Source organism: Perissodus microlepis, chromosome 15, assembly GCF_051167445.1.
Source record: "Perissodus microlepis isolate ML-2025 ecotype Zambia chromosome 15, ASM5116744v1, whole genome shotgun sequence".
NCBI lineage: Eukaryota > Metazoa > Chordata > Actinopteri > Cichliformes > Cichlidae > Perissodus > Perissodus microlepis.
The window spans coordinates 20,733,033-20,745,384 of NC_140475.1; the positions used below are offsets into that span (position 1 = coordinate 20,733,033).

General features: G+C 36.7%; 2 protein-coding genes across 2 annotated transcripts; both read right to left on the bottom strand.

The window, feature by feature from the left end:
• Positions 1–543: 543 nt before the first annotated feature.
• LOC146372105 (uncharacterized) lies at positions 544–3,878 on the bottom strand. The gene is made up of 5 exons (XM_084953416.1): positions 3,803–3,878; positions 3,303–3,641; positions 2,170–2,454; positions 666–761; positions 544–584 (listed from the first exon to the last, which is right to left on the bottom strand). The coding sequence occupies exons 1-5, from the start codon at positions 3,861–3,863 to the stop codon at positions 544–546; spliced, it is 822 nt and encodes a 273-aa protein (XP_084809542.1). The 5' UTR covers positions 3,864–3,878.
• A 2,181-nt stretch (positions 3,879–6,059) lies between these two features.
• On the bottom strand, positions 6,060–9,951 carry LOC146372106 (uncharacterized). The gene is made up of 7 exons (XM_084952730.1): positions 9,891–9,951; positions 9,262–9,603; positions 8,839–9,123; positions 8,305–8,370; positions 7,402–7,515; positions 7,298–7,323; positions 6,060–6,681 (listed from the first exon to the last, which is right to left on the bottom strand). The coding sequence occupies exons 1-7, from the start codon at positions 9,949–9,951 to the stop codon at positions 6,598–6,600; spliced, it is 978 nt and encodes a 325-aa protein (XP_084808856.1). The 3' UTR covers positions 6,060–6,597.
• Positions 9,952–12,352: the final 2,401 nt, after the last annotated feature.

Consider the following 12,352-nt stretch of genomic DNA (forward strand, 5'->3'; position numbering starts at 1 on the left):
TCTGTTGAGATGATGTCGATCAGCACAATCTGATAGAAACAGCAGAGATTTGGATGCTTATTATTTTATTGAAACATAATCCTCTTCTTTATTAAAATGCACCTGCAGAAAATAACCAAATAAAATACAATAAAATAAAATGCATAAGATGTGAGATTAAGACAAATAATCTTGTAATAATGGTTTTGTAATTATCTCTGGTTTAAGTTGTAATTGTTAGTTTCCTCTTCCTGTTTTAAAGTTCTGTTCCTTGTTTGCCTAATCTGTATCTCACTGTTTGTCTTTGTGATTCTGTTATTTTCTTTTTTTTTTCATCCGGTTAATTTGTGTTTTATTTTGAAGGTTAGTTTTGTGTGTAGCTTGCTGGGTAAAAACCCGCACCTTTTGCGTTTTAAACTTCTGAACCTCAGTCCTCTGCTGAATCAACATTTAGTACAAGAAATCTAAAGTAATCTCAGCATAATCACTTGCAGTGATATCAAGTATATCAAACATTAGAAACTCAACATTCAGGTTTTTCAGCTTTTATACTGCATTACTGAGTTATGCACTTACGGCAACTTTATCCATCTGTGTTTTGTTCCCTAAAATGAGAGAAGAAAGTCAATTTCAGTTACAAGTGAAAATTCTAAATCTTTAACTTTACATGATTAAATTAAATTTACCTTTAGTTCTTGTCCATGTGTTGACTGTCACAGCAGCTATTGAAAGTGCTGCTAAGCCCACAGAGACAATAATGAACCTCGAAGATACAGAAAAATCTGTAAAAAGAATGAAAACTTATATTTATTAAAATAATTTGGGAACAGTTTTCGGTTATTTTTAAATTCCTTTACTTTAAAGTAAGGTACCAAGTCTATGGACCCATATTTGTCTCAGTCTGAAGGTGAGAAGTAACTACTGGATGTCGCATGCAGTTAGCTAGCTATTAGGTAGTATCTGCTTGTGGATTACTTTGGCAGTTTCTTGAAGTTGTCCAGGCTAAATTTGAGCTGAGGAAGGACCAGACAATGCGTAACACCATCCTCAGACATGATATGCAGCTAGCTCTCCCAGGCCCGCCATTTCTTTGCCTATTGCCAAGACAACGCACCCACTGCTACAATGGGGGCACCACCAGTGAGGCCACAGCCTACGGATACAGTTCCACACGAGGCGGCTTGGAGCGAAGGTCCAACTACAGGCCTCCAGAGGGACCTGCCCCCAAGAGAAAGAAGCCTCAATCCTCCTAGCAGTGAGATTGAGAGGAGATGGCCTTGAGTGGCTGTGTGAATGTACGTTCCAGTATTACAGTTAACAAAGAATGCATATTGTTCTGAAACAACTGCAAATCCTAAGCCTACAGGTCAAATGCTTCGTGTATCATTACAAGTCAGGCAGCGGATGCCTTTTACCACAGATACACTGGGATAACAATGCCTCACCTAAAGTGCTGCACGTCAATCAGCTAGCTGTTCACCTTTCTCTGCAAGCATTGCCAAGCATGCTCCTTTATGCCTTTCTCTAAGTGGAAATGATTACACCAGTTGCAGATAGAGCTGCAGGACCTTTCTCTGATTGCAGTGGCCCCTCAGTGACCAGCAAAGCAGTGGTATACAGAGATAATCAGTCTGTTGGCAGCAAGCCCCTGGCAGCTTCCTCTCTGCAGGGACCTGCTCTCTCAGGTTAGCCTCTGAGTTTTTGCGACCCTCCCTTCACATCTTAGAAGCTGAAGATGGAGTCCTCTGTGTCAAGCCTATTTACTATATAACAACACTCACCATACTTAGAATGCATGTTTATGCAACCAGTTGCTTCCCTGCTTTGTTAATCTAGAGCCCTGTTTAAATAGAGGCTCATTCACTAGATTATGAAGGTTATCTCACTGGCCTAGAGCACCAGATTTTGCTTTCCCACAGGTTATAAAAGCAAATTCCACCAGGAGAATATCAGCCTCAAGGGCCTTTTTAAAAGGAGAGATGCTTGTACAACAGCTGTTTTGCCTTCGTTGTACACCTTTGTTCAGTTCTATCGTTTGGACATGACATATATATTGTACATATATTGTACTTGGTTTTTGTTACTTTTGTGCCACCTTGAAAAACATCAAAGACAAAAAAACAAAAATAAAGATCTAAATAAGCAATGTGTTTGATGATTTTAGTAGTAAACAGTTTATCATGATGTTACCTGTTTCCTCAACTGCCAAGAGCTGATGCCTGAAGGTGAACTGCTGCATTTTTCCTGTGTCAGTATCCGTTACTTCACACACTATGTTATATCTTGATGGGTAAATATTGTGAGACTCCAGAAAGGACAGAGTGGTGGAGCAGTCAGTTTGTGCAATCACTGTTTGTTTGTTGTCTTTGTCTACATATTGACCCTTAATCCGCCACTTCCCTGTGTGATGACACTCTTCAGATGTCGACACAGAGCAGGTTAAAATGACCTGATCCGTGTCCTCATGTTCAGTTACTGTCAAACATAATTTGTGACAAAAACAGCACAAATTAGTCATGTTATTTTGATAACATGTACTCTACATGTCTAAAGGCCAATTTACACTATGGAGACCTACTCTCAGAAACTGACACAGATTTAACAGTGTCTGTGAAGCTGGATTTAAGAAAAGCATGTTTAAATTTTAAGTGTTTAGAACATTTTAGTTTAGTTTAGCACCATTTTGTGCCAGTGCAATAAATGTAATAAACCTAGTTACGTTTGGACTGTGATGCTGCATATAATATCGTACCTGTTTGGGTGTGCTTGGGAAAATAAACACAATTTTATTGCATAAAATAGTCCTGATTGCATTTTGTGACACAAACTGATTGTGGTGGTCAGTCAAAGTTTCTGATTTCAGCTTGTCAGTCCGGTTAAACACCTGTCACCTGACTCAAACAGGCTCTTCTACACACATTACAGCTAACGCGTGGATTTTCCCATTTCACTGCAGCTAGCCAAACAACAAAAAAGCACTTACTGCTAAAGAGACTAATTGAGTGGACGTGTTGCTGCCAGGGCAGCGCAACAGTGATCACCTTAGACTGCTTTTCAATTTTAGTGTCCTTGTTTTACACCGAGTTACTGGTCCTGTTACTAGTTAGCTAACAAAAATGAATTTGGAGCAACCAACCAGGTGACATCAGCTTCTGTACTGGCACAAGATGTCGCTGAACATGTTCTAAAAGCTTTAACCAACTAAAACACGTATTTCTTAAATCCAGTTTCACAAACAGTGTTAAATCTGTCTAATATAATAAATCTGTTTAATATTCTAAAAATAGTTTAAGTTGAAAAAATATTTTGATGTAAATACTTACCAGTAATGACAGAGAGAACAACCAGTGACTCACGTTCCCGAGCATCCTCAACTTGTGCTTCTTCTGATTTGTATTGTATACAGTAATAAAGACCAACATCCTCAACTGTGACGTTCTTTAGAACCAGAGAACAGTTCGCTGTAACATTCAGTCTGTCTGATTTAGTTTCGGCTTTTTCGCCAATCCGTCCAAGTGTGATCAGCTCTGCTGTTGTTTTGTTTCTTGAACCAAAGACCCAAGTGGTGCCACCACAGTTATTCTGCTGATCTATCACATTTAGACAAGGCAGAGTGACGTCATCTCCAACTTTCATAAAAATTGAGGTATCATTTTCTGATACTATTGGAAAAATTGAAGAGAAAAATCAAAAATAGATTAGAATATAGCACTTTTCAGAGTGAAGATCATTTTAGGTAAAGGTTTATGATAAAATTTTGATATTGTAATAATATAGATAATATTTAGTTTGACTGCTATTTAAATGTTTCCTGTATTCTTACCTGCAATCTGAATCATCAGCATCAGACATAAAAACATTTGAATCCATCTGAAATCATCCATCGTGCTTCTCTGTCTCGCTTCTTTCTTGTTCTCGATCTCAGCTGTCACCGTCTCTGAACTGATGCATCTTTAAGACTGTTTGTACTTCCTGTCATTACTGACACTTCCTGACCGCAGCCCTTAGCAATATTTAGTTTATATTTTCTTTTGATGTTATGTTTTATAGATGGACTATATCAGCTTTTTACATCTCTGAAATTCATGGTGTTTTTCATAAAGTGAAATTATTATAAAGATAAATTATATTAACATTTAGCAGATACTCATTGTGTACATTGCCAGAGTGTATTTGTGACAATGACATAATTGACACCCTGCAGAGAAGACTGAACAAGATGAATGTGTGAAGATTGTAAGTTAAGATAAATATTTGTGATAATGCAGTCCCTCTTTCTGTTTATTTTAGAAAGCACAAAGAACACAGAGCTGAAGATGTCATGGGCCTGGGTCTGGGGGCCCAGTGCTCATGTGTTATTTTTGGGTGTATTGAATATTATGACTTCTATTTGTCTTTCTGGATCGTTTATGGTTGTTTGTTGGCGTAATATGCTCCTGGTCCTTTGTTTCCCTTTGTACACATTTGTGTGTGTGACAGCAGTGGCGTACGTGTTACACTAAGAACACAGTTAGTTCTCCAGCTCATATGATCGTGTTTTTCAGTGACTCTCCTGTCTGAATGGTGAAGGTGTTTTTGTCGGCCGGTGGATGGGAATGTACTCACTGCTGCATCTCTTGTTTCCAGGAGAATTGCAGAAACATGTGGAGGGATCAGAACACTAATGTACATATCACCGAGGAGGAGAAACACCACGGACCTTAGAGGACAATCACCGCACAGGAATTGGGCAGGGGTGCGTGAAGAACACACACACTGTGGATTGTTGCCACTGCTTTTTGGTCTTTTTTCATTGTAAATAAATGCACTGTCTTTATTCAGAAGTCCTGCATTTGGGTCCTCTTTTAACCAAGGTAAAACCAAGGTAAATTATTTTAGTGGTCTGAGACTCGTGTATTCTTTATTGTTAATCTGAGGTACTTTATTTCAGAGAAGGGACGAGGAATTGGTGTGAATGTGGTTACAACAGCAGCAAAGCTCTAGAGGTGCGAGACCGTAAAAAGAAACCATGGTTAGCACTGATCATATCAGTAAATTATCTCTAACAATCTTCAAACAGAATGAAACTGTGCCCTGTGGGGTAGGTTGGGAGATGCAAACCTACACCCCACGTTGGCCCCGGGTCAGTGGACTAAAACAGGCCCCCAGTAGTTTTTCCCCTTGGCGCTCCAAAAGCTGCCTAACCCACAAAATTCCCTCCCCCCCACACTGAAGGTTAGGCCATGCACGCCCCACATCGCTTTTAACCTTTGTGGCCCTGTGACAGTTTTCTGTGGTAAACCTGGAGTGGGTTTGCTCATAATGTACCCATATAAGGGAAATTCATGAAGATATTTCAAATAAAGGGAAATTACCGTAAAGAGAAATGATAAGGTACAGCTGCTGTATTTCCCTGAATGAGAGAGCACTTCACTTAGAGATGGAGAAAGATGTAAGAAAGACTGGAAAGGAAAGAAAGAACAATGGTTATATTTAAATGTAAAGTGAGTTAAACTAACTTTTATTTAAAGGTTGCGTGAAAACAATCAGCAGTTTAGTGCAGGATAAATAGCCTATACAAAGAAAATTACTGGAGTTGTGAGTCATTCTTTTACCTCACACTGAGCCTCTACAACTAGTACTAGATTTTCCCAATATGCCAAATCCCACTTCAACCAAATGGCTGTCCTCATTTTTCCCTTTAACTGTATTCCCGTTTCTATTATTATTTTATTATAGCTGGTAGAAATGTAAGCAAACTACTTTTCAGCTACTGTTTACTGAGTACATTTAAAATGCTGCACCTTTTCCATTTAACTTGATTAAAAGAAGTTGAGTCAGTACTTCAACATTTGCCAGGATGTTCACATGTATCTGCACTTTGATTTAAGTAAGGAATGTCTGTACTTTAACCACCTCCAGCTGCTAGTCTCTCTGTCAGCCTCTCTCACCACACAACTTCCTGTTCTCTCACCTCAAGTCTCAGCTTGTTTTATTTCAGTAATTTACAGAACCATGAAGTATAGTGTCACAAATATATAAGGAGAGCATAAAAAAGATCCACGTGCACAGAAACAGTCTTTATGTGGTTTATTAACGAATGTAAAAGAGAAACTGTGGTCAAGTAGGTCAAATGGGTAGATAGGTTTAGAGTGGAACTAGAGAATAGGTATACATAGAAGAGAGTTAATTGGGAAACTTGTTTATTGGCTACCTATTTCTCGGTTTGTACATCCTCGACTCCTCTTCTTCTAAGTCTATTCAATCAAAGATGTGAGTGAAGGTCTGAACAGGATGAACAGGATGTAATAAAACTCATACAAGTTCAAGACCTGAATATAAATCCATAATCAGAATATTGAAACACAAAACAACTATGTATATGGTCTTGATACGTGCTCAATCAGATCATAGCGGTTTGAGGGGAACATGTTTCGTCAAATATCCGAGTGTGATTGAAGAAGAGTAAAGAAGTCACTTGGATGAATGATGACACATTTCACCCACTGAAAACAAAACACGCAGATGAGCCGAATCAACTTAATGGGAACGACTTACATCAAATAAACTTCTCTATTTTATACTATTTAATCTATAAAACTGGATGAGATGATACTGGTAATATAAAAGCCAAGTTGATCAGTTGAATCTGACTGAAGCAGCAGAAACCCCGATGTTTTCATAGTTAATTGTAACATCATCTTCATCTTGATCATAATGTATCTGTGGGACACAAACAAACAAAATAAAACATTTCGTAATGTGAGTTAAGACAAGTGCATTTTAATAGCTTCTGAATTGTCTCTAGTTTTTTATTTGTCTGTCTGCATGTCTTATTTTCAGTTGGCTTTTCATCAGGTTACTTCTTGTTTTATTTTGAAGGTTAGTTTGTCATGTCTCATTTGTGTCTGTGTTTTTGAGTTTTTGTTACCGCTGTGCAGCCGTGTTTGTTTAGTTGTCATATCTATTTTAACTTCTTTTGCTCTGCCACCTGCCGGTCTGCTTTAAGTGTGTCAGCTGTTGGGTCCAGCTTAACTATTCTACCACAGCTTTGAGATAAATATAGCTTTAGTAAAAATTTATAAGGAGAAGAGAGCATCAATAACTTTCCCAAAATGAACTCTCACATGCAGATTCACTGGAGTTCTAACCAACAACCCTCTAGTTTTAAATATAAGGAAACACAACTTATGAATCCTCTGCTGAACCACATTTAACTCAAGAAATTTATAATAATCTCATGAACATCATGAACTACAGCTATTAGTAAATAACAAATGTCAGAAAACAACCTTTAGGACTTTTAACTTGTTGGATTACTATGTTTTTTTTTACTTACTGTTTTATCCATCTTGGTCGTGTTCCCTAAAATGAGAAAAGGAAGTCAATTTCAGTCTAAAATAAAATTTCTAAATCATTCAAAGTTCTCATTATTAAATTTGCCTTTAGTTCTTGTCCATATGTTGACTGACACAGCAGTTATTAAAGTTGCTGCTAACCCCACAGAGACAATAATGGACCTCAAAGATACAGAAAAATCTGAAAAAAAGAATAAAAATGTCAACTTATTAAATATTAACCCCGATTCTTTTGTCCCCGTGATAGAACAGAGAAAACCGACTCATAGTGTGTTAAAACATTTATATTTCTTTTTATTCAATCATCTTCTGGAAGAGAGAGACCCCTGCACAGCCCAAACGCCAGTTGCAGGATCTCTAACATTTTTAGCTCCACATATGTCTTATATGGTGTTATTTCTGTACTTTGCACGTCACACAGTTTCAAACATTGCTTATATGGCAAAGTTCCTCTTTTCTGTGTCTTATCTATTAATATGCCTGTGCACTAAAACTTCCTGTTTTTCAGTCTGGCTGAGCACTTAGTTTGTGAGTCAAAAGTGGCCTTGCTCTACAAGCCTTCATTATTAAAGTACATAAAACAATCTAATGAGCAGATACACATTAAAAATATCTCTCTATTTCTTAACATTAAATAATTTGTTTAAAGTTTTCTGTTTCTTTTAAATTCGGTCTTTTTAAAGATCCAAATGTTTACTTAACCCCTTGAAAGCATTTTAAAATATTCAGATGCTATTGTTTTTGTTGATAAATGTCAAGCACTTAAAAACATCTAAAGTTTGTGATTGCATAATACGTTTTTACACCTCATGAAACATTTTTTTCAGTTTTTCTCCTCATGTAGTGCTTGTTTAGGTTCTTCATTTATCAAGTCTGGCACATTTTAATCTAAATTATTAAGTGTCAGAAAAATAATGAATAAAAAGGATTACTGATGATGATAAAAGAATATATTTATGGGTGACTACCTTGTGAATTATTATTGTTGTGGTTGTTTCTGAATTTGTGTTGCTTTCAGTTTTTCTGGATGGTGTCTTTGTTGATTTTGTGTCACCTGAATAAATGTATAATATAATTAAAAAAAAAAGACACAACTAAACGTTTTTGTGTTATAAATATAAGAAAAAAAAAACATTGTGGTAAAAAGAAACTTAAAATCAGTCAAATATATGTTTATGTGATTTTATTCACCTTAACCTCCTAGGACCTGGCATCCACATATGTGGACACCACATTTTGGGTTATTTAGACCAAAATACTCAATTTTGCTCTACAAGGGCCTGATATCCACTTACGAGGACATTATACTGCTACTGTTCTATCAAAATTTTAAACAAATCCTCATATGTGGCTCTTATGTTCCTAGAAACAAAAATTAGGTTAAAAAAAAAAAAAAATCTGGTAATTCTTTGTTTTTACATTCATCAGGTCCCAATATGCCCAAATATCAAAGAGAAATTAAAAATGCATGCCGTGAATGAGTTCGGGTCTTAGGAGGTTAAACAGTTGATCATAAACTCACCTGTTTCTTCACCTGTGGGCTGAGAAGTGAAGGTAAACAGCTGCACTTTTCCTGTTTTAGTGTCAGTCACTTCACATGCCAGTATGTTATATCTTGATGAGTAAAGAAAGTGTGACTCTGGAATGGACACCGTGGTGGAGCAAACAGTGTGTGAAGTCACTGTTTGGTTGTTATTTTTGTCCACATCTTTACCTTTAATTTGCCACATCACTGTCTGATGACACTCTCCATGTGTCAGCACAGAGCAGTTTAGCGTCCCCTTATCAATGTTCTTATGTTCAGTCACTGGTGAATATAATGAGAGAAAAATAGAAAAAAAAAAAGAACTATAAGGAGAGAAAAACAGAGTAAATCAGAAAAAATTATCCTAATCAACGCTATTAAGACAGTTTGAGCTGAAAACATTTTGATGTAAATACTCACAGGTAATAACAGCGACATGAACAAAAGACTGATGAACCAGAGTGTGTTGAGATGGTGTTTCTTTGACTTTGTATTGTTGACAATAATAAAGACCAATATCCTCAACTCTGAGCTTCTTTATAAGCAGAGAACAGTTCGCTGTAACACTCAGTCTGTCTGATTGAGTTTTGGCTTCTTCAGCAATCTGTCCAAGTGTGATCAGCTCTACTGTTGATGGTTTGTTTGTTGAAGCAAACGTCCACGTAGTCCCATCACAGTTATTCTGCTCATCTATCACATTTAGACAAAGCAGAGTGACGTCATCTCCAACTTTCATAAAAATCGATGTTTCATTTACAGATACTGTTGAGAAGATTGAAGAGAAATATAAAAAATAAATTAGAATACAGAAGTTTTTACAGTCAGAGTGAAGATCATTTCAGACACAAGTTTATAAATATGTCCCATGCTCCTCTAAAACAACAGAGCATGCTCAGCTCTCTTATTTGCTGTAAAGGTTATTCATTGTAATAATCGCTAACCTGTAAAGGTTAATGATTATTCTAGTGATCAAACCTTATTAGTAAGGTTTGATCACTAGAGTCAAACCTTAGTTTTACTTCTGTTTAAAATGTTTCCTGTCTTTTTACCTGTAATCTGAATCATCAGCATCAGACATGAAAATGTTTGAATCCATCTGAATTCATCCATCGTGCTTCTCTGTCTCACTTCTTTCTTGTTCTCGATCTCGACTGTCACACCCTCTGAACTGTTGACTCTTTAAACTTGTTTCCTTGGAATAGTGAAGTGCCACTAATTCATCATAACTTGTGCAATTTTTGTTCTTTTTTTTTCTTTATTTAGATTGAACAACAAAAAGAAGAAAAGGAAATTATGAACAACCAATGACTTATATGTTCAGTATAAGAGGGAAAATATGACAGTATAAAACCTGTTTAATAGTTTAAACAATCTATTGTGTTCTTTTACAGCCGTGTGAGGAGAGCAGGAGGGACGGCCCAGATATACTCAGACTGTCTTTAGGTATGTTATTGATAAATGTGAAACTGACAAAGAAGCACTTACAAACAACAACCTGTTAAATAGTAGAACTGGACAACGGGTATATATATATAGAGCAAATGAGACTAGTGGGAGGAGCTGAGGTTGGTGTAGCGGATGGCGCAAAACTTCAGGATCCACCTACACAGAGTAGGCAAGAGCATTGTGACTCATCAGTAACATGTGACACTGTCATGTAGCAATAACATCTCTTCATACAGTGAACACTTTAAATTACTGGTATGAAAGTCTCCTAAACAGTGCTTGACCTCTGAACTGAGGTTTTACAACTCATGGTCTGTCCCACTGTTATCCAGATGCATCATCTAACATCTGTATGTTTTGTGAGTCTCATGCGTTCATATTTAGAAAACATATAAAAGAAGAAGTGGTTTGATTTCTGGGTGCAGTGTGTGATTTCACCATGTCCTCGTTTGTAGGGTTTAAACTCGGTCCATGAATAACAGGAAGAGTCCTGTTACATCTGGAAGAAAACAGTCTCTATCGAGGAAGTTAAGTTTTTGTTAACACCCACCTAGAGATGATTTGTTCAGATAGTTTAATGCCATTACTTAATATTAGCTATACATGATCATTATCTAGAGTTATTATCCTTGTTAATCTTTAGAAATGTCTTTCTGATGAGGCCAAGTTGAGGTATTTTCATCAGAATGTGGCAGCAAAAGCATCAGAGCTCTGGTGGTGTGACTCTATAATAACAACCAGACAATATCAAAAGCATAAATGGTTAACACTCTAAGTTATCTCCGACAGAGTTAAGACTAAGCTATACACCATGTTTGATAAATGTGCACATTTTATTGCCTTTATTTAATTACATTTTTGTATTGATTTAGCTTTTTAGAATACTACTACTAATATACTACTGTGTAAATTAGTTAACATCACTGTTTCTCTTGTGTTTGGGAGGCTTGTTCTGCCACTCAGATGTTTCTTTTTTCTAATGCTGTGTAAGATGCAGTTGAATTATATTTTTTCTTCATTAATGCCTCTGTTGGAGCTATGTGCCCTTTAGTAAATGCATTTTTTATATCACTAAATGATCAAGCCAGTCGCATATGTAGTTGGTGTGGTGATTCAGAAAGTGTCACAATCTTTAGATTGTAAAGAAATGTGTGGAAAATCATGACGTGTTTTGACCTGTGACGTAAGATTTCGACACCCAATGTCTGTTCCACTATTTTATAAAGTACAGTATATGCTCTATCATTTGCACTCTCTCACAATGAGTCACATACATTTATATTTAGAAAACACATAAAAGAATAAGTGGTTTTAACTCTGGTCAGGGTGTAGTCATGTGGGATCTCACCGAGTCCTGACTGATTTGAGGCTTCCACTTTGGTGGCCTCAGAATCTCATCTCTGCTTTTTGCAGATGATGAAGTGTGAAGTGGCCGGAATGAGATTTAGCAACTCTAAGTCCGAGACCGTGGCTCTCCACTGGACAAGGGTGGAGTGCCCACTCCAGGTCAGGGACAAGTTGCTGCCAAGTGGAGGAATTTAGTGGAGGACAGTGGGCAGAAGACTGACAGACAGATCTACAGTTGTTAGTAAACAACAGATATCAGAAACACAATCTTTTGATACCTGATGTTATTTTATAAAACCGTTTTGTTCCCTTAAATAAAAAAATAATAATGTCAGTTTCAAATGAAAAATTAACATAGACATATGAAGCATTTTTAACATAATAATATCTTTAAAATATAGCTGCATCTGTGTCTTTAGAGACATAACTAAAACAAAAATTGGATTTTTTTCTGCAATCACAAAAGACATATTGATACAGTCTGCATTAAGCTGTTGTGCGATCAGAACATTCGATTTTCAGCAGATCTGGTTATTTACTTGATTTGAGTTGTTGTTGTTTTTTTGATGCATTTATAAATTGTCACTCCAATTTCCCAGCCTGACTGAACATTTGTGCTGCTAAAGCTCTGACAGCTCAAATGCTCATTCTGGTCCCACAAACGCCAAGAAAAGCCTTAGATGTTCATATTCATGCTCTTGTATTTCAGAGCTATTTT

Coding starts and splice junctions, on each gene's coding strand:
- LOC146372105 (XM_084953416.1), bottom strand. CDS start 3,863: ATGGATGATTTCAGATGGATTCAAATGTTTTTATGTCTGATGCTGATG. Junction 3,642..3,802: donor GCTGATGATTCAGATTGCAG/GTAAGAATACAG, acceptor TTTTTCCAATAG/TATCAGAAAATGATACCTCA. Junction 762..2,169: donor CTTGGCAGTTGAGGAAACAG/GTAACATCATGA, acceptor TTCTTTTTACAG/ATTTTTCTGTATCTTCGAGG.
- LOC146372106 (XM_084952730.1), bottom strand. CDS start 9,951: ATGGATGAATTCAGATGGATTCAAACATTTTCATGTCTGATGCTGATG. Junction 9,124..9,261: donor TCATGTCGCTGTTATTACCT/GTGAGTATTTAC, acceptor TATATTCACCAG/TGACTGAACATAAGAACATT. Junction 6,682..7,297: donor CGACCAAGATGGATAAAACA/GTAAGTAAAAAA, acceptor TGTGTCCCACAG/ATACATTATGATCAAGATGA.